Below are 19,249 nucleotides of genomic sequence, written 5' to 3'. Positions count from 1 at the left end.
CTCTAGTTTCTGGGAGAAAGATTCAAATATTTGATTTTCTCTACAGAGACATCGTAAATTTTATTCAGCTGTTTTGTCACGAGGTATTTGACCAAATACGCACGTAGGTGGGCCTAAATTGGAATTAAATTATAAGAGCGTTAGGTAAAGAATCTTGAGTTGTCGTCGCCATAGACAGGGTAGTCAATATCGTATTTAGGGGGTTCTCTACCGTAGACAGAGGGTTGCCTACCATAGCTGGAGTAAGCGTACGTGGAGTTTTTCCTTAGTCTAGCAAAACCAATTCTCTCATTACCCACATCGAACACCGTGTAGACTTTTCCCAAGAAAATATCTCCAAGAATCCATAACAAATTTCCTTCTAGATAGGTAAAACCAGATAGGCAAAGAGTTTGATTATTGGTGTCCTGCACCTTGTAGATGTAATCCTTTGGGGTCAGGGTGTAGGTAGTGCCTCCGATGTTCAGATGGACATTAAGCAGGTTGCACAGATTACTGCAGTCCACGAAGGCCTCTCCCTCCCCGGAATCAGTGGCGTTCAGTAGACTGTTTATCGAATTGTAGGCCCGAAGGGGAACTACGACGAAGGAGGTTCCGGTATCGGCTATAGCCTGGCATCCGTCACAGAGCAGAGTGTCCTGGATCTTCACCGATTTGGCCGTAAACTGCCAATAGGCGGGCATCGAGATGGGGACGTAGTTGATGCTGCCCCTGTAGATACTTCGATCGACTCCCCCCCAGATGACCTCCCCACCAAACTCAGAAGTTCCTTCGCGCCTGAGGTAGACGGAGAACACAGAACGTTTAACCAATCCCTGCTGGATAATGTTGTCAAAGGGCGTGGTAATACCAGCGGATAGAGGTGTCAATGCCATTCCAATAACGCCGTCAAAAGTACTATCCACGAAAGTCGTTCCCGGTTCTGTGATGGCCTCGGCAAAAGTCTGATTCCGGATCACCAATCCGTCTATATCCACCGTGTCTGTGGAGAGGAATCCGGACAGACTGCCTGTGCCGTACTGAAGGGAAAAGCCCCTTCCATCCGCCACGTAGGAACTGGAGGCACTCGAGTTATACTTATTGTGCTCCTGACAGGCTTCGTTGCTCGTCGGGCACTTTGCACTTGGCACCCACATGTCGGCGGATCCAGTGTCGAACAGGAGATTGAAACACTGGGGTGGAGTTCCGATGCAAACACCAATGGTGTATTCCCGGTTGAACCCGTTGGCCACAATCTGCGCGGTTTGTGGGGATTGCCTGTCCGTCAAGAAATACTTGGCCGCCAGCACGATCTTTTCGGCCTTAAAATTCGCATGGGTTTGGATCTGGTTGGTCTGCCGAACGATTGTAGACCTTCTGAGTTGTCCCACTGAAAGGCCAATGGCCATCAGGACTATCAGAATACTAATATGGAAGCCCTGTCTCATGTCTGTGGCCTAAACTCAAATGTGACCCAATGTGGAGTCGGATAGCACCTTAAATACTCAATAAATACGGGATTAATTCATTTGGCTATATCATTCTTATGGTGTTCGAAACTTGACGGAAGTTATGTGATTTTTTTAAGTTCATAACTTCCGTTACGCCACAAAAGTATAAAAACCAAAAAGATTAATGCAGCTCGCTAGACCTACTTTACGTGACAACGTGACTCTTGAATCTGTTTGCTTTTGTTTACTTATATACTGTATTCAGTTAAAACTAAATATATACAGATTTTATAAAACAACTAAATTTCTAACATTATGTTATATTTGAGGGGTAACAGCCTTAGAATTTATTAAAAACATGAAAGCTCAATACACAGAAGCTTAACTTGGCAGAAGTGAATATACCCTTGCTGCTATATGATTTTCTTTTGATTTGATTATAATTTTTAATAAGTATTTAGAAAAGAATTGGTCTCAGGTTCTTCTGAATTATTTATAAAATATATATCGTTATTCAGAAATCTCAACAATATGCTTTACTTTGGAGTAGGAGGAATTACGAAAAAAGGCTAACTTTATATATCTCTATAATTTTTCGGATCATTTCTATGTTGTCCAAATTTGCCTGTTTCAAATTATATACAACCTACAAGCTAGTCTTCTCAACTAATGGTGCTCATAAATATTATATTTACTTTATATAATCAAAAAGTATTGTCGCTAAATTTTATAATTTTGGTCCTAAAGGAAATTAGCGTTACGTAACTAAAATATTTATAAAAGAAAGTACATATTGTAAATCATAGAAATTTAACTACAGGTCGAATAACTGCTTTTGGTTTTGAGAACCCCCCATTAAATAATTTTAACCGAAATAGCTAGCTTTCCAATGCGGTAAGCGTCGAAACAATGTCGAGCTTATGTCCGCCGTACATCAGCTGGCCGGGAGATGGCTTGTATGACCAAGGGATTTGCATTCGCAATCGCGTCCTGCGGCCAGTAGACCCACAATATCAACCGAACTGGCCAAATAAAAGCACCCACCATCCCTTTTTTACACCCCCCTGCAGATTCGAATGGTTCTCGGAACTGGGACTGCGATGGTACGCCCTGCCCGCCGTCTCCAGCATGCTCTTCGACGTGGGCGGTATCCAGTTTACGGCCACCACATTCAGCGGTTGGTACATGTCGACGGAGATTGGCAGCCGGAATTTATGCGACACAAATCGCCGCAATATGTTGGAGGTAAGTTGGAGTAAAAGGACGTATGTATATAGTAATTTCAGTATTGATATCCGACCCCCATCGCCGCCCTTCCGTGACATTGTCCTTGCCCGCTGTCCTTGATGTCTTTGTCGCTGTATCGCGATGTGGCGCTTATTTCATTATAAGGCCGCATAATGTGCAGACCGAAGGAGGAAGGACCGGGGACTCCCGCCTTTATCATTCCCGGTGTCCTCGCATAAAGCGCTTTTTTCTGGCCCAGCATTCTTTCCACCCGCCAGCAATGTCCCCATGGGCGGTGGGTGAAAACTGGTTAACAGCACTTAAGAACGACGGCTTTTAAGGCTTGAAAAACGTCGCCATGGGGAATTGTTACAGGCCGTAATATACAGTACTCTCATGCGAGATACACTTGATTATTACTTGCAACTAAATGCATTAGCACTGCAGTTAAAATTCGATCGATCTCCCCGGCCTAATTAGTTTTCAGCAGCACGAAAATGCCATTAGCACTTCTCTGGAAATCGGGCTAAATTTTATGACAGCAGAATGCATCTATTACAGTTTTACATTTATACGTAATCAAATGTGTGCGTAGGACATGTTCAAAATAGTGGAAATGTAGATTTTCTTGAAATTTCCGTTTGGTAATTAATAGATAGCTAAAGAGGAACAATGGCTGATGATGTGTGTACTTAATAAACAGGAAGTTTGAAACGAATCAGTTGAAATTCATCAGAAAATGATATTTTTTGCTTAGTAATTAAATAGTAATAATGTTGCCTTTATTATAATAAATTACAAATACACCTTAAGAAATTTCAAACCAAATCTACATTAAAATACATAGTCCCTGAATAATTATATTGAGAAATCTACTCCCATATTATGGTACTAAATGCTAATTATTAAAGTTATTTACTTTAAGTGCATCTGTAGTTTGTACGGTTGCAATGGCAACCAGTTCCCATTAAATTTGTGGTATTTGTCATCATCAAAGTCATTTATTTGCAAGAGTCAGCCACAGTTTTGCCTCCTCCCATGACTTTCGATGGCCTGTGGCTAAATCCATAATTGACATACGGTGTGGCTTCCAAGTGGTGAGTGAAAAGTGGCAGAGGCCGAGGCTTTGGGCCACTTGTTGGGCCCGGGCTCAGAGCGACCACCGCAGTTGTTGGTAATTATTAAATTCTGGCCACAAAACCGAAAAGTGTAATCGAAAATCGACAACGCTATTCGATTAGAAACATTCCCCCCACAACCACGCTCATCCATTACCGATTAGGCACTAACCAAATTGATTTTTAACTCACCGCAGACGGTGGCGCTGAAAATGAATCTGGATACCAGGACACCCACGTCCCTGTGGAAGGACAAGGCCGTCGTGGAGATGAACATAGCCGTGCTGCACTCGTACCAGAGTCGCAACGTGACCATCGTGGATCACCACACGGCCAGCGAGAGCTTCATGAAGCACTTCGAGAACGAGTCCAAACTGAGGTGAGGCCCCAGATCGGCGATTATAGCCGGCGTGTTTGCTTATGGCCCGGTTGGGTTTTGCATTTATGGCAGATCCCAGCCGCATGTTTATGGCTTAACGTGTTTTATTTGACTGCCCCCTCGGTGGGGGAAAAGCGTGCGGAAAACTCTCTGCAGGTGCGAAAGTGAATTTATTGTTTCCAATTTGCTGTCGCCAGCGTTTATGTAAAGTGCACGCGAGACACATAAATGCCGCACAATATGTCAAACTTTTCCACATCCCAGGGAAAACGAGGAAGTTTCTTTTGTCGTGGGAGTCTAAAATAAATATGTCGTTTTTCGTATTTTATTTGCAAAATGTTAACCACAACTTATTACTTTGTGTGGGTTAAAGGGGTTAAATTAACCGGAATTTATTTTCCGCTTTGTTTTTACAGAAATATTTTACACATAGTCCAATGTCTAATTATGACATGATTCCAGGAAATATGTTTTCTAATTTAATTGTAAAATAATATTTATATAAATTTGTTACACAATAGGTACCATTGTTTTGTATTATTTTGTTCCAATTATAACTAACATGAAACAAGTGCCAATTTTATTATGTTCACCCAATTATTTCAGGCAAAATAAGCTGCAAATATTTGTGTTGAGAGTCACAAACCCAAACGAATTGTGGTTAATTTACTGTAGAGCACAAGAGCCAACCAACTCTGTTTAAAGGAATGCCTTTAACCTTAACCTACTTTTCAAAGGGCCTTAAATTGGGTATTTTAAAATCCCCAAACCGCCTTAAAACGCCACCTTCTTGGAACACTAAATCAAAACCCTAAGCCACGTGTCTATTTTTACGGCCACATCAGGTTGGATGGCCACAATTAAGTCAGTTAATGGTAATCTGCCATTTGGGGCACTAAAAATACATTGGCCATATTTCAACTGATGGGCGGTATTGAGTCCAAAGGATTCCGCCACCCACTCGTCAATTATAGGCAATTACTTCTGTTTTTGTTTCTGTGCAGGAACGGCTGTCCCGCTGATTGGATTTGGATCGTGCCGCCTCTGTCGGGCTCCATCACGCCGGTGTTCCACCAGGAGATGGCCCTGTACTACCTGAAGCCCTCGTTCGAGTACCAGGATCCCGCCTGGCGCACCCACGTCTGGAAGAAGGGCCGTGGCGAGAGCAAGGGCAAGAAGCCAAGACGTAAATTCAATTTTAAACAAATCGCTAGGTAAGTACTTACAGCACCGCTTACCGTTAACGTGGCGACCTTTGGTGTGTGTTTGTGTGTGTGGGGTCCTGAGGTCCCTCGTCCTTACCGTCTGGTTGATGATGATGTTGATGCTCGCATCCTTGCCCGTGTAATTGTGCTCGGTCGTTTTGCGAGCGTGTCACACGACAGCATCAGCAGGGATTAGCTTTTAAGTAGATTACGTGGATTGTGGTTTATTGCCCGGGGTTCCTCCGCTGCTCCTCCATCTGCTCCACAGTTATCAAGTCGCCCGGAAAATTTGGTACATTGCATCATCTCTGTTGTCCTCGTTATTGTTATTTTAAATGTTATTTGCCGGGAAACTCCTGCGCTACCTGCTATCTGAAATCTACCCCTGGTTTAGGAGGAGGATGGGGAACATATGAGCGGTGGAAGTTGATTGTTATGCAAATTAAAAGTCCTTATTCGGTTCGAGGTGATATTTGAGACATTTATAAGCTAGTTTCCGCTATCACAATGAAAAAGTTAAATTCATCATTGTTTATTACTGAATTAGGATTTCTTTAAACGCACTGGATGAGAAATATGCAAGTCATACATCTAGATAAAACAATATCCCAATACAATCTTTAGTTAGCGTGATCTCTTTCGCTTGAAATAATATTTGAAGACATACACATATTGTAGAAGCTATAAAATATCAACCTTTGTACAATACAGAAATTTATCTGCGAACAATTGAGTTAACTAGGCAAAAACTATCAGTTTCCAATAGCTTATGCAAATCTGTGGCAATTATTTGCCTACTATTGGCTGAATTGCATTTAATCCTTACACCTATTTACGCATCAATCCATTAATCGAATGCTCAAACAAACAACTGCGGTGAGCCCTAACAAATAAAATCAATTACACAATTAGCGGGTGGAAAAAAAAGGGAAACCTGAAAACTGCTGTTAAATAAAGCGTGCAAAATTATAATGATTATTTAACGACCGCACTTTAAATCACTGCATATTAATGGCGTTGTCCACGCCGGCGTGTTTTTCATGCTAATTAATTTTAATTTACTGCAATCATTCCAAGGAAGCCGTGGACAACAAGTAACTGCAAAATGGCTGGCACAAATTCATTAAAAAGTTATCAATTAAAATTGTTGCAAATGCATATGTATACGAGTTTCCATTAAATCAAGCCCTTTCGAGGACGCGACTTTTTCGAATGCTTAAATGATGGTGGCACTGCAAAATCATTCGTACTTACGTATTTATGAGGATACATGTATTCGCACATATATCCCTGTTGGGATGACAGGCTGTAGACATAATTAAGTTTAATTGTTTCAGCACGCGCCGCGCCTCTTAGCTCTGATGAGATGAAATGGAATTAAATCAGCGCTGACATCGACAACTTTATGAAAATGAAATTATATTCATGTTCGCACAAAAGTGTGCAGTGTGGATGGAGGTTCCTGGGCTGGGAGGTTCGGAGGTGACGAAGTGCTGAAGTGGGTCTCCCACGAGGTGCTGCAAAGTGGGAAGTGCCAGACATATTGAATTACATTTAAACTGCCTATAAGCACCCAGTTTCCCCCTTATCCCAAAAAGTAGTTCCATGTCAGGGGCAGCCAGCAGGCGCAGAGCAAAGAAAACAATGGCATCCGAAAGAAAAATAATATATATGAATTCTTCAGGGGGGAGTTCGAGCTCTGGAATACCCTAAATTTGTTTTGGGAAATTATTTTCATGTCTGTTTAGTGATTACTCTACTTTAGCTTGGGATCTTTCGGATTGGTCTTTAATATTATTATGTTCTGTAAATTAATAATAAATTTATTAAATAATTATGATACATTTTTGAATTCTTTCCATAATGTAAAGATAAGGGTATAATAACTCAATCCTTAAGATGATTAAGATTCAAAACTTAATGGTAACCTTATCATTAAGTTCATTTTTTTCATTTTAGCATACTTTCCATAATAAAATTTAAAGATTAATGTATACAAATTTCAATTTAAGCTGTTTGATAATTAATGTTGGTATATTTTTCCTAATAAAACTTTAATATAATGGTATAATAGTTAAATCCCAAAAAAATTATAAAGATTCAATCCTCTAAGGTAACTGTGCCATTAAGCTACTTAGCAATGATGATTGATTAAGTTACTAAACAGTGATAATTCATTTTGGCATACTTTCCCTAATAAAAGTTTAAGATAATGGTATATTAATTTAATCCCAAAGAGATGATTAAGATTCAGACCTCAATGGTAACTGTGCCATTAAGCTACTTAGCAATGATGACTCATTTTTACATACCTTTCATAATATAAATTCTGTTTTTTTAAATACATTTTTTGGTATACTCTTGATATTAATATTTATTTTTATTTACAAATGAAAGGCTTAAAAATAAAGACGAAAGAATTCTGACCGGTGTCTGGCAATGAAGCAACAAAAGGTTTTCTTCTCTTATATTTTCCCTTAATTTTGCAAGCAACATTCCTCGATTTTCCTTGTTTTCCCCTGCTTTTCACACTGTGCATAAAATTTTATGCGAACCAACTTTAAATTACGATATGTAAGGGGCGCGGGAAAACGCATCGTTCGATTCCTTGCAATAAAATTCTTTTGCGCCCTTTTGATTATTGACTAACCATGTGTGTGGGCTCTTACAGGAAAATATATGCTCTGCTTGTAGACAATTTTCCAATTACTTGGCATGTCAATCAAAGTGGCTGTATCAGCCGGCGTCCGTTATGTTCTATGTTATGGCCTTATTCCCGACATGAAGGCTTATGGGTCTAATGATGATGGTCGTGCTGCCGCTGACGCAGCTTTAAGTGTTTCATTATTCGCCAAATACCAGCTAATCATTCGTTTTCACTTCGTTGCAGGGCTGTGAAATTTACATCGAAATTGTTTGGACGCGCCTTGTCGAAGCGCATAAAGGCTACAGTTTTATATGCCACCGAAACTGGTAAATCCGAGCAGTATGCCAAGCAACTGTGTGAACTACTGGGACACGCATTCAATGCACAGGTGAGTTTATCAAAAACCATAGTATATTACTCCCTAACTTCAAAGTAAACCCCTTGAAGTACATTTAACACTTCAAAATGCTAACACCCCTTGCTAGTTTCCACATTTATTTTCTAATTTGTTCAAAATAATCTCTGGAAATGGGCTTTGTCCCGGGCTCTAAGCATATTTCATACTGCCAAATGAGATCCCCAATTTGACATTATAAAACGTTTTAACCTACTGCTAAAATTAGCCCCATTTCGGGTTCCCTGGACTTAACCTGCGACCTTAGGCTCTCGGCAAAGGCCAGCGCCACATGAGACAAATTAGCATAAAACCGAAATTTAGTTTTACATTTTTTGTGCCAGCTTAGTGTCCGGTCGGTTCAGTTTCAAACAATCCAGGGGATACAGTTTAGCTTGGCCTAGTGCCCTTGTCATGTGTGTGTAAAAAGCATCTGCCAGCTAACGGCTGGCTAAATAAGATAAGCTGCAAACACCTGTGACAAACTACAAGATACATTCGAGAATCCAGGCTCATTAGGACCGCTTCCGGGGATGCGTTTATTGGGGGATGGGAAGGGGATGGGCCAAGCTTCTAATGACCACAAAAGTGTTTGGCCCAGCAAAAAGAAACGATACGAAATGAGATACGCAGTGCTAAAGCGGTAAATTGTTTATTCATTTAGATATATTGCATGTCCGACTACGATATATCCTCCATTGAGCACGAGGCATTGTTAATTGTTGTGGCCTCCACCTTTGGCAACGGCGATCCCCCCGAAAACGGCGAGGTAAGTATTCCCCCCGGATCATATCAAAACTAATTAATGGATTAGGCCGAGCGGCCTCCTAACGACCCGAAATGTGAACTTTAACTTTTCGTCCTGCTTCCATTTCCCCCCCCCCCAGCTATTCTCGCAGGAGCTGTATGCGATGCGAGTCCAGGAGTCTGGCGAGCATGGATTGCAGGACTCTAGGTGAGTCAATAAATTCCCTCTTTTTTATGACCCATCCTGCCTTCTCCTCTCTGTTGACCCAGTCTTTGCATAAATTTCGTATAAATCAATTTTTTCTGTGGTTACTTCGTTGTAGTGGAGGGCCAAGGATAATAAATAGGGATGGGAAAGGGCGCAACTGAATTGCTTTTTAAGCAAGTTTTCTTTCATTTTGAATTTCAAGCTTATGCAAATTGCTTTTTTCTGCGTATCAATTTTTATTGTATACCTTGTGGGGCATGCTAAGAGATTTTAATTCCTTGTCGTTGGCTAGAGCAGACAAGCTGGATTAATTAATTATTTAGCTGGGGCTGGGATGCTGTCCATTATAGTTTGGTTTATTAAGAATGGATGAAAAAATGCCATAAAAAGAATGGGTACATTTAAAAAAATCTTTTAAAATGGAAGCAAAACTTTTAAGTCCTTAAAAATGTTGAACAATAGTTCATGGAGTATTATAGTATATATTGTCGTTAAGAAATAGCAAAACTTTATATTTAGTGAGGTATACAAAAATTGGTATACAGGGACTTTTTAAGACCCAATGAAAATTTCCTTTTGTATTTATTTAAAGGCATTCTAATAAATCGAAGAGTCACAAAATATTCTTTGTGTTTTTCCTTTTTTTTTAAATATTTATTTAAAATGCTATCAAGACATTCTCAAGAAAAAACAAAAGATATAAAAATATTCCTTATGTAACCTTGGAAGAATGCTCACTGTAGCCTATTTTTTTGATATTTATTTAAAAGCTGTTCAAGGCATTTTAATAAATTAAAGAGATAAATAAATATATTATGTTACCATGAAAGAATTTAAAACTGTAGCCTCTTTTTTATATTTAATTAATATTCTATCGAGACATTTAAAATAAATTAAAGAGATACAAAACATTCCTTAAGTTACCTTGAAGGAATTCTCACTGTAGCCTCTTTTAATTCCCAAATTTTCGGGTTTTCCACGTAGTCCCCATTATTGCTGACACATATTTGGCATTTTTGTATTATTAATTGGCCGTTGTTGTTGGCCCACATATTCTGTCGTCGTCTGCGTGCCGAGTGCTTTAAAATTACAAACGCACACACACCAAGGCAAGTGGCACACATACCGACGCACACAAAGGATAAAGACACGCACTTAAGTGCGTGCCGCTTGAGAGAGCAGACAAATCCGCGCAATTTCCCAACCACCCACCACCTATTTATACGCCCAACCCCCACCCACGAGGAAAAAACAATAACAATAATTTTGTTATTTCGATATTTTCCCTCACGTATGTCTGTGGAGGGTTTTTATGATGTAAAGGGGATTTCCGCTTGACAACTTTGACAACTTGGGGAACTCACACTCGCCATCATCCGTTCGTTGGTGGCTAAATTTATACCTAAACAAGCTGGGAGTTGCCTGTTGAAAATGGAATTGAAAATTCATATGGAGCTCCCGAAGGACCAGAGGCTGCAAAAAAAGAACACACACACTCTCTGCCACGAATGGAAGCCAATTCAATAACATATTACGAAAGTCAGGCTGTTAAAAATGTCCTGCGGCCGCATTTCCGATAATTCCTTAATTGAAAAATATTGGGGGAATCTCTGATCTGACATAATTGTGCGTGTTTATTGTTGAGTTTCGGCATGTTTATTAATTTGTATTTATTATAATGGCCGAATAATGAAGAGCGGCCTCCCTCGTTTTCGGTTTCACTCTTTTCGCCTGCTGTAAAAACCAATTAATTTGATTTATTGCTGTTTTCATACGAACCTATTGTGTATGGTTAAGTATATCTGTTTATTTAGGCGGAAGTTTCGCAGAAATTGAGCCAAACCTGAGTTAATTGGCAGGCCTCAGCCCACGTTTCCAATTTATGTTATGATGAATTGCTAAGCAAATTATAGTGGGCAGCCTGGGCACTTTTGTATCGGGATCGGCCTTAATCGTTTCAATTATTTTTAAACACTTAAAGCTCTGCCCCTAATCGATTGCAATTCTTGCCAGTCAGGCATTAGCAAAATGAGAGACGACTGCCTTTTGGCTACCCCACTTGGCCCACGCGGCGTATGAGCAATTTAAACAAGCAAGCTGCTGAGCCCTATGCCAAAATCGCTTCGGGGAGGCTATCAACATCATGTGAAGGTCCTCCTTTTGGCTGCTTAAACGCTCGAGTGAGTTTTGCCTCTTGTATTTGCTTTTCTTATTTTCCCGAGGCATTTTGTCGCTTCGGAAATTGCTTTGCTGTTAATTGTTTGCTTCGATTGATTTAATTTTAAAGCTTAGAACTGGAGAACTTGGTGGTGCAACTTTTCGAAACTGAAACTTAAATAGTTGCTTAAAAGTTTCGGAATAGTTTTGGGAGCAAAAGTCAAATCGGGGAAGAGACTTTTGCAGCCAATAAATTGTGAAACTATTTGGATAGCTTGACTTCTGTGGTTGGGGAATGGAATGGAATCGCTTAAAAGCCACAAAAGCGCACATCTCATCTCAAAATTCTGGCCTTGTCCTGCTTTGAGTCAAGTGACTGTCAGCTCGAGCTCACTTAATTGCAGTCTATTATGCCATCAACGCCTCTGAGTGTGCTTTTAAGTGCCAGTGGGTGGGTGTTTGTGTTTTTATGTGTGAGCACCTGACATCCGTATCCGGTTGTCTGTAAACTGCAACTACACGGAACGGGGCACTTATTCTCAGCCTTAGACGTCATCACCGAGGAAAAGAGGAGGAGAGGTGGCGGTGGGCACGTTGCATTTCGCCATAAAAGTTGTTTCACGCTGATGATGCCACCTATAAGCTCGCAATTACTCCACTTTGCATAATGAGTGGAGCCAAACACTTGAGTAAAATGGTTGTCAAAATCATTAGCATCTTTTTTTATATGCCCACTTTCAGCAGGTTTCAAGTGCACGAAAATAATTACAAGTACAAGTTGCTGGATAGGGCCACTCGACTCAAGGGCCGGTTGAATAAATACGGGGCAAAATGGCACTGCAAGCTTTTAGGCAACTTGGTAAATTTATGATGCTCGAAAGTACACTGCGAATATTAAGCATACCCATTGTATGACAGGTGAACCTTAAAAAAAATGTATAAAGTTTAAATTACTTAAAATGGTCAAAAAAATTATACAGATTTCTTGAACTTTGATTTTTCTAAGAAGTTAATATATTTTAACAAGAAAAAACTCTATAATCGACGGCCTTTACTATTAGAAACCCGTTACTCAGCTAAAGGAAGTGCGAGGGAGATGGAGATTTGCATGCTGTAAATCGGCTGTTTCCGAGATTGCACACTTTAAAGGCTTATACATTTTTAAGGACTGGTTCGATGAACAATTTTTTAGACGGGTATTTAAACTTTTACAAAATTTTGAAAAGTGTGGGCGCTAGACAGGTTTAATTATTTATTTTGTTATTTAATTATCAGTTAATTTAAAAGTCGTTTCTAGCAGTGCTTTAGTGCAAAGGTACAGCCACTTCTACACGCAGCTTGGCAGCGTTTTAATTATGCCGAGTCCAGGATTTCCCGTCTGGCTCTTCGTCCTTTGGCCCTGCGAGTGTTTTTCGCTTTCAATAGTTTTGCTCTGCCACCTGCCCTGCTCTGTTCCCATCTCTTTCACCTTCCATCGCCCCGTCTCCCTCTTCAGTTGAGCTGTAAATTACAACACTCTTTTCACGCTAAGCTGCACTTTTGGGCTGCTGGCTCGAAAGGAATGGAAAGGATGGCGAAAGGATGTCTGTTTGTTTGCGTGCAGGATCCACCTAGCTCGTTGTTGTTGCTGCTTTAAGGAGCGTGTGATTAAGTTGATAGGCGTCACTCAGCTTAAAACTTGGCTAAGCACCGGAGCGTTGAGTTCTGCTACTTGCCACTGTGATGAATTGCGTATGTGGGATTACTCTGACTTATAATTACAGTGGCTGTGAGGTGGCGGAAGTTCAGGAGATACTTAAATGGATTTTCAGGAGAGATGAACTCCTGCAAATAATTATTAACCCACAGATAAGACTGTGGTTTCGGTAATGTTCAAATATTGATTTTCTAATTTAATTTACTAATTTGCAAATCACTATCCTATTAAGTTACTATTGCTAAGTCCCTTTCGATTTAATGAGGACTGTATCTCCTTCGTAAAATAGAAGATCTCCTTATGCAGCTGCTTAAATAGTAATGCCGTAATTTAATATTCCTCTCCGTGACCATCAAGTAGTGGCCCTATCTTTCCCATAATCCCCGGCGGGTTCTTCTCTATCAGTCGCTGTTAACAAGCTCTTACAACTTGTAAGCTCCATGCCAGCCAAGGCGGTCGTGACGGGTCCTGAGCCCTCAGCTCGGGGCAACAGGTTTTTACGACCCCACCAAAGCCATAAACTTTGACCCAAAGCCAAGCTGAGCAGCAGGAGCTCAAATAGTTTTAAACGCACTGTGCCATGGAGCCATCACAGAGTGGGCCATGGCCAGATGCAGTTGGCAGTCGAGTAGTCGAGCAGTCGAGCAGTCTGGCCAAAAGCGGACTTTTCGTCGGCTCTTTGGGTTTCGTTAAAAACTGCCACTGTTCATTGTTGAATCATCACTCAACTGGGTGGTTTTCCCTTTCGTTTCCCGGCAGAGAAACTGCAGTTGCGGTGCAGGGGAAAAACTCACATGCTGGGAAAAAGCTTGCCGCTGACGAGCAGCTGACGAGCGGATGATTACGTTTTTTTAGTGGATTGCCATGTCCAAATTCAAGTCCAAATCTTGTCCTTTCTTCCAGGCAACAGCCCTACTTTGAGCTCATTTTATTTTGGCAGTTTTTGCACATTTCTTTCTCATTTTTTGTTGGTTTTTTCCTCCTGTTTTTTACTACATCCAATGACAAGCGTAATAAATGCTTTGCTGTCAGCCTCTGCTTTTCTTCTTTTATTGTTGCCTCCTTTGGCGTGTTTTGTCCATTGTTTAGTTCCTGCACAACAACAACAACGGCAGCGGACGGCGGACAGCCGCCCTTGACCACGCCCCCAGCCCTTTGTTAGGTCGGCCTTTGTGAAATATGAATCTGGGGGCGGGAAAAGCCCTCCAAACGGGCCCCATTTTAATTTGAGTGTTCTGGTTCCGGGGCAGTGTTGCCAAAAAGGGGGCTGCATACTTTTGGGCTGTCACCGAAAGAGGCGCACTGAAAACGGAAACGGGAATCTTCCCTGGTAATTCTTCCTGATATTTATTTTTGTTTTTCTCACACCCAAAAACAGCATTGGCTCCTCGAAGTCCTTCATGAAGGCCAGTTCGCGACAGGAGTTCATGAAGCTGCCTCTGCAACAGGTGAAGCGCATCGACCGCTGGGACTCGCTGCGGGGCTCCACCTCGGACACCTTCACCGAGGAGACCTTCGGCCCCCTGTCCAACGTCCGGTTTGCGGTCTTCGCCCTCGGCTCCTCCGCCTATCCCAACTTCTGCGCCTTCGGCCAGTACGTGGACAACATCCTGGGCGAGCTGGGCGGCGAGCGCCTGCTGCGGGTGGCCTACGGCGACGAGATGTGCGGACAGGAGCAGTCATTCCGGAAATGGGCGCCCGAGGTGTTCAAGGTGAGTGGTGGGGGGCCAAAGTGACGTCTTCCTGCGGAATCTGTGCACAGGCACAGGGAAAATATGCTACGTTTTTGGTTGAGGAATGCTGCAAGGAAACAGTGCGTATACGCAATGGACTTAAGGTGCAACCACACTTTTTTAACGAGCAAGTGTGGCTTGAAGCAATGTTTTTTCTAGAAGACAACACAGGAAAATAGTAGTAAAGATTACCCTTCAAATATATTCAATTTCTTAAGATATTAGTGTCTTTATCAAATGATTTAAGAAACAAGAAAATTTATTAAAAATTTTACTGTCACTATAGAATGATATTTACCTTAAATACAATTGAAGTACTTTTACTTTATTCTTAAAGTCTTTGCAAATTAATGGAGCTGCTTTTATACGAATTTTAGATTGACTTCCGAATTAAATTTATTATAAGGCGATATTTTTTAAAATTTTAGTATATTTTCATAATTTGAGTAACAATTTCGTTATGAGTGAAACATTTTTCTAATTTATAGAAAAATACAGCCATCAACTCTAAGTTTCTAAGACTCTGGACAAAAACTTTTGTAGTTAAAAAGGTTTAGATTGACCTGAGAATGATATCCACCTTCGATACTAATTGTTCTATCAAAATGAAGAAAAGGAACTTCTAAAGTTCTTTAGGTATTCTAATTTATTTCTAACCACCTCCTTCAGCTCGCCTGCGAGACCTTCTGTCTGGATCCCGAGGAGAGTCTCTCGGACGCCTCGCTGGCCCTGCAGAACGACTCGCTGACCGTGAACACGGTGCGCCTGGTGCCCTCGGTGAGCAAGGGCTCCCTGGACAGCAGTCTGTCCAAGTACCACAACAAGAAGGTGCACAGCTGCAAGATCAAGGCGCAACCCCACAACCTGACCCGGTTGAGCGAGGGGGCCAAGACCACGATGCTGCTGGAGATCTGTGCGCCAGGATTGGAGTACGAGCCGGGTGACCATGTGGGCATCTTCCCGGCAAATCGCTCGCAACTGGTCGATGGTCTGCTGGATCGCCTGGTGGGCGTGGATAATCCCGACGAGGTTCTCCAGTTGCAGCTGCTCAAGGAGAAGCAGACCTCGAACGGGATCTTCAAGTGCTGGGAGCCGCACGACAAGATACCACCGGACACCCTGAGGAATCTCCTGGCCCGATTCTTTGACCTGACCACTCCCCCATCCCGACAGCTGCTCACCCTGCTGGCGGGCTTCTGTGATGATGCCGCGGACAAGGAGCGCCTCGAGTTGCTGGTGAACGATTCGTCGGCCTACGAGGATTGGAGGCACTGGAGGATACCCCACCTGCTGGACGTCCTCGAGGAGTTCCCCTCGTGCCGCCCACCGGCGCCTCTCCTCCTGGCCCAGCTGACGCCTCTGCAGCCCCGCTTCTACTCCATCTCCTCGTCGCCACGTCGGGTTAGTGATGAAATCCACCTGACGGTGGCCATCGTGAAGTACCGCAGCGAGGATGGACAGGGTGACGAGCGCTATGGCGTCTGCTCCAACTATCTATCCGGCTTGCGGGCGGAGGACGAGCTCTTCATGTTCGTGAGGAGCGCCCTGGGCTTCCATTTGCCCACCGACCGGAGTCGCCCCATCATTCTGATTGGTCCCGGCACTGGGATCGCCCCTTTCCGCTCCTTCTGGCAGGAGTTCCAGGTCCTTCGCGACTTGGATCCTGTGGCCGCGTTGCCCAAGATGTGGCTCTTCTTTGGCTGCCGTAATCGGGATGTCGACCTGTACGCCGAGGAGAAGGAGCAGCTGGAGAAGGATCAGATCCTGGACCGAGTTTTTCTTGCTTTATCCAGGGAGCAGGAGATTCCAAAGGTATGTTATGAATCCTTATTGTTAAAAACCCATGCTTTTCAAACTTGAAAGATTGAGAAAAGATGCTTGTTAGTTTAGATAGCATTTTTAGTTCTAAGCTTTTAATTCCTCAAAATTTGTATAAGCACATGTCTTAATATACACAGATTGTAGCAAAAAGAAATGTCTCAATAAAGACAAAATTGTTAATCAATCATTGAGACGTCCTCCCTGTCTATAAGCAATTCTCGCTTAAACAATGATTTGTTTTTTGATTGTGCATTGCAGACATATGTGCAGGACCTGATTGAACAGGAATTCGATTCGTTGTACCAGTTGATTGTCCAGGAGAGGGGTCACATCTACGTCTGCGGCGATGTCACGATGGCCGAGCATGTGTACCAGACCATCAGGTAAGGTTTGCTTTGCCGTTAAGTTTGATTGCCTTTGTGTGTTTGGGCCGAGGAGTGGGCCATGCTGCCCTCTTTCTGGGGAATCAGGCCCAAACCATCCTGAGCCACCTCCTTTGCCTGGACACCACTGGGAGTTTTCTGTTTTCCAATGCCCAACGGTCAGGTATTTTGCCATCGTTTGGCTTTTATATTTCGTCTCTCTGCCTCGCATTTTTTCAAAGCTCCTGATTAAGTGCCTTATTGTGAAATACGGACTGTCTCCATCCATACACACAGGATATTGCATAATGGCGATGTCTTTGGGGGGATTTCAATGGGGACCTGCTCGTAATCTTAAGCGGTTTAGTTTAATTGAAACCGGGCTCCAGACCTGATCCAGAGGCTCATCTTTTGCGTTTGCTAATTGAAAGGAAGTTAATGTTAATTAATAAATTATGAAGAAAAAAACGATAAATGACCATATTGATTTACGCTACTTTAAGTAATATCAATGCAGAATTACTAGAAATGTAATCTCGAAGTAATATCATTATTCTCGCAAATTATATGACTGTGCCCATACCGCTATTTTACGTCTTTCCTTTCAACCCGTCAGTTTATAAATCTTGAAGCTCTTTCGCCCCATCGTCTCCAAGGATTACGTTTCATATCCCAGAGCGAATAAATAAACTGTTTTCAGAATTTTCCTGTATTTTCTATACACACTTCAACTCTAGCATATTTTCCTTTTTCTTTGGCAGGAAGTGCATTGCCGGCAAAGAGCAGAAAAGTGAGGCGGAAGTTGAGACATTTTTGCTAACACTGCGGGTAAGTATCCTTAGTGGTAGAGGGCTGAGCTTTAGCTATAAATACCGACAGTGGAGGGCTTCCTCCCTGGCACACTCTGCGTATGAGCAATTTTTCCCAGCTGGCATAAATATAGTTTTGAACAATGTAGTGCAAACCAACATTTGATGACAGCGAATCTACATACATTGTTTCGATTTTTGCTAGGACGAGAGTCGCTACCACGAGGACATCTTTGGCATCACGCTGCGAACGGCTGAAATACACACAAAGTCAAGGGCCACGGCCAGGATTCGAATGGCCTCGCAGCCCTAAGGAACTTCGAACTAATCAAAATAGGAGGGTTGATATATCCGGATAAGTGAACAATACCAAACATTTGTTCTTTATTTCTTCCATACTCAAATGCAATTAAATATTGTCGCTTTGTTCATTACTTATTCGTACGAATAACGTTTAAATAATTACATTTTATTATTGATTCTAATGTACAAATTAATTCAGAAATCAAAATCTAAATGTTAAATTATATTACAAATAAACGAATCCAAAAAAAGAATTCCATCAAGTCGTTGTAAAAAGGGTGGGCGTGGATTAGTCAAATGCAATTTTCAATTTCAGCGCCGAAGTTAAGGCAATTGGCTAAGCGGCTTAAATTGGCTGAAGGGAAATGGAAATTCGACGATTGGCAAATTGAGCTGAAAATGCAATTTATAAAATAAATAGTCACTTCCTTTGGAATGTATTTTTTCGTGACTTCCATTTCTGAGGGTGGTTCTGCTTTATAGAAGGGAATAGTTCGAGCTTGACAATGCCAGACTCGAAACTAGGCGAATCATATATATTTACCTTCCGTAATTTGCACTATGATATATATTAATGAAAAATCCAGCAAACAGTGGTTCTTAGTATTGAAAAAACTAATTAAAAGGTAAAATTTTAATATATAATATATATTGCTGTATAGGTTTTATAAATATTAAATTACACCTTTAATATAATGGAAATAATTCATAAACAACTTTTCTATGAAAACAAATGCATCATTAATCATATAAATAATACTCTTAAAACCGGAAAGGCTAGTAAAAATACAATTAATATTTAAAGAATACATTTTTGAATCCCTATGCATTAAATAATAGTTTAGTCAAGAGGTAACCCACTAATGTTTTCATCAATTAGAGTGATTTGTTATCTCAGGCCCCTGTGCATCCACATCTGTCTGTGCGCCAACATTCCGGTGGCTGTCTGCGGTTGCTCAGCGTTAACAGATTTGTACCTTGTGCGAAATTCTAAACATCTACATCCTAACTCC

The 19,249-nt window shown here is 41.6% G+C and overlaps 2 protein-coding genes across 4 annotated transcripts in view; one reads left to right on the top strand and one right to left on the bottom strand.

Moving 5' to 3' along the window:
* Nos (Nitric oxide synthase) overlaps window positions 1-18,490 on the top strand; it is a 38,947-nt gene extending 20,457 nt beyond the window's left edge. For all 3 annotated transcript variants that reach the window (XM_065862874.2, XM_036822639.3, XM_036822640.3), the window contains 11 exons: window positions 2,501-2,675; window positions 3,973-4,154; window positions 5,159-5,368; window positions 8,250-8,394; window positions 9,065-9,169; window positions 9,288-9,355; window positions 14,587-14,920; window positions 15,611-16,753; window positions 17,021-17,145; window positions 17,886-17,952; window positions 18,139-18,490. In XM_065862874.2, coding sequence (XP_065718946.2) covers window positions 2,501-2,675; window positions 3,973-4,154; window positions 5,159-5,368; window positions 8,250-8,394; window positions 9,065-9,169; window positions 9,288-9,355; window positions 14,587-14,920; window positions 15,611-16,753; window positions 17,021-17,145; window positions 17,886-17,952; window positions 18,139-18,246 — 2,662 coding nt within the window. In that variant the 3' untranslated portion in view covers window positions 18,247-18,490. The remainder of the gene's footprint in view (window positions 1-2,500; window positions 2,676-3,972; window positions 4,155-5,158; window positions 5,369-8,249; window positions 8,395-9,064; window positions 9,170-9,287; window positions 9,356-14,586; window positions 14,921-15,610; window positions 16,754-17,020; window positions 17,146-17,885; window positions 17,953-18,138) is intronic.
* LOC108015179 (lysosomal aspartic protease) lies at window positions 30-1,444 on the bottom strand. The gene has a single exon (XM_017081881.4). The coding sequence runs from the start codon at window positions 1,425-1,427 to the stop codon at window positions 141-143; it is 1,287 nt and encodes a 428-aa protein (XP_016937370.3). The 5' UTR covers window positions 1,428-1,444; the 3' UTR covers window positions 30-140.
* Window positions 18,491-19,249: the final 759 nt, after the last annotated feature.

This window comes from Drosophila suzukii, chromosome 2L (assembly GCF_043229965.1).
Source record: "Drosophila suzukii chromosome 2L, CBGP_Dsuzu_IsoJpt1.0, whole genome shotgun sequence".
In the NCBI taxonomy this organism is placed as follows: Eukaryota; Metazoa; Arthropoda; class Insecta; order Diptera; family Drosophilidae; genus Drosophila; species Drosophila suzukii.
Note: the sequence above shows the minus strand (reverse complement) of the source record. Positions and strands in the feature narration are given on the sequence as shown.

Excerpts from the sequence above, each read along its gene's own strand:
- LOC108015179 (XM_017081881.4), bottom strand. The coding sequence starts at position 1,427 with ATGAGACAGGGCTTCCATATTAGTATTCTGATAGTCCTGATGGCCATT.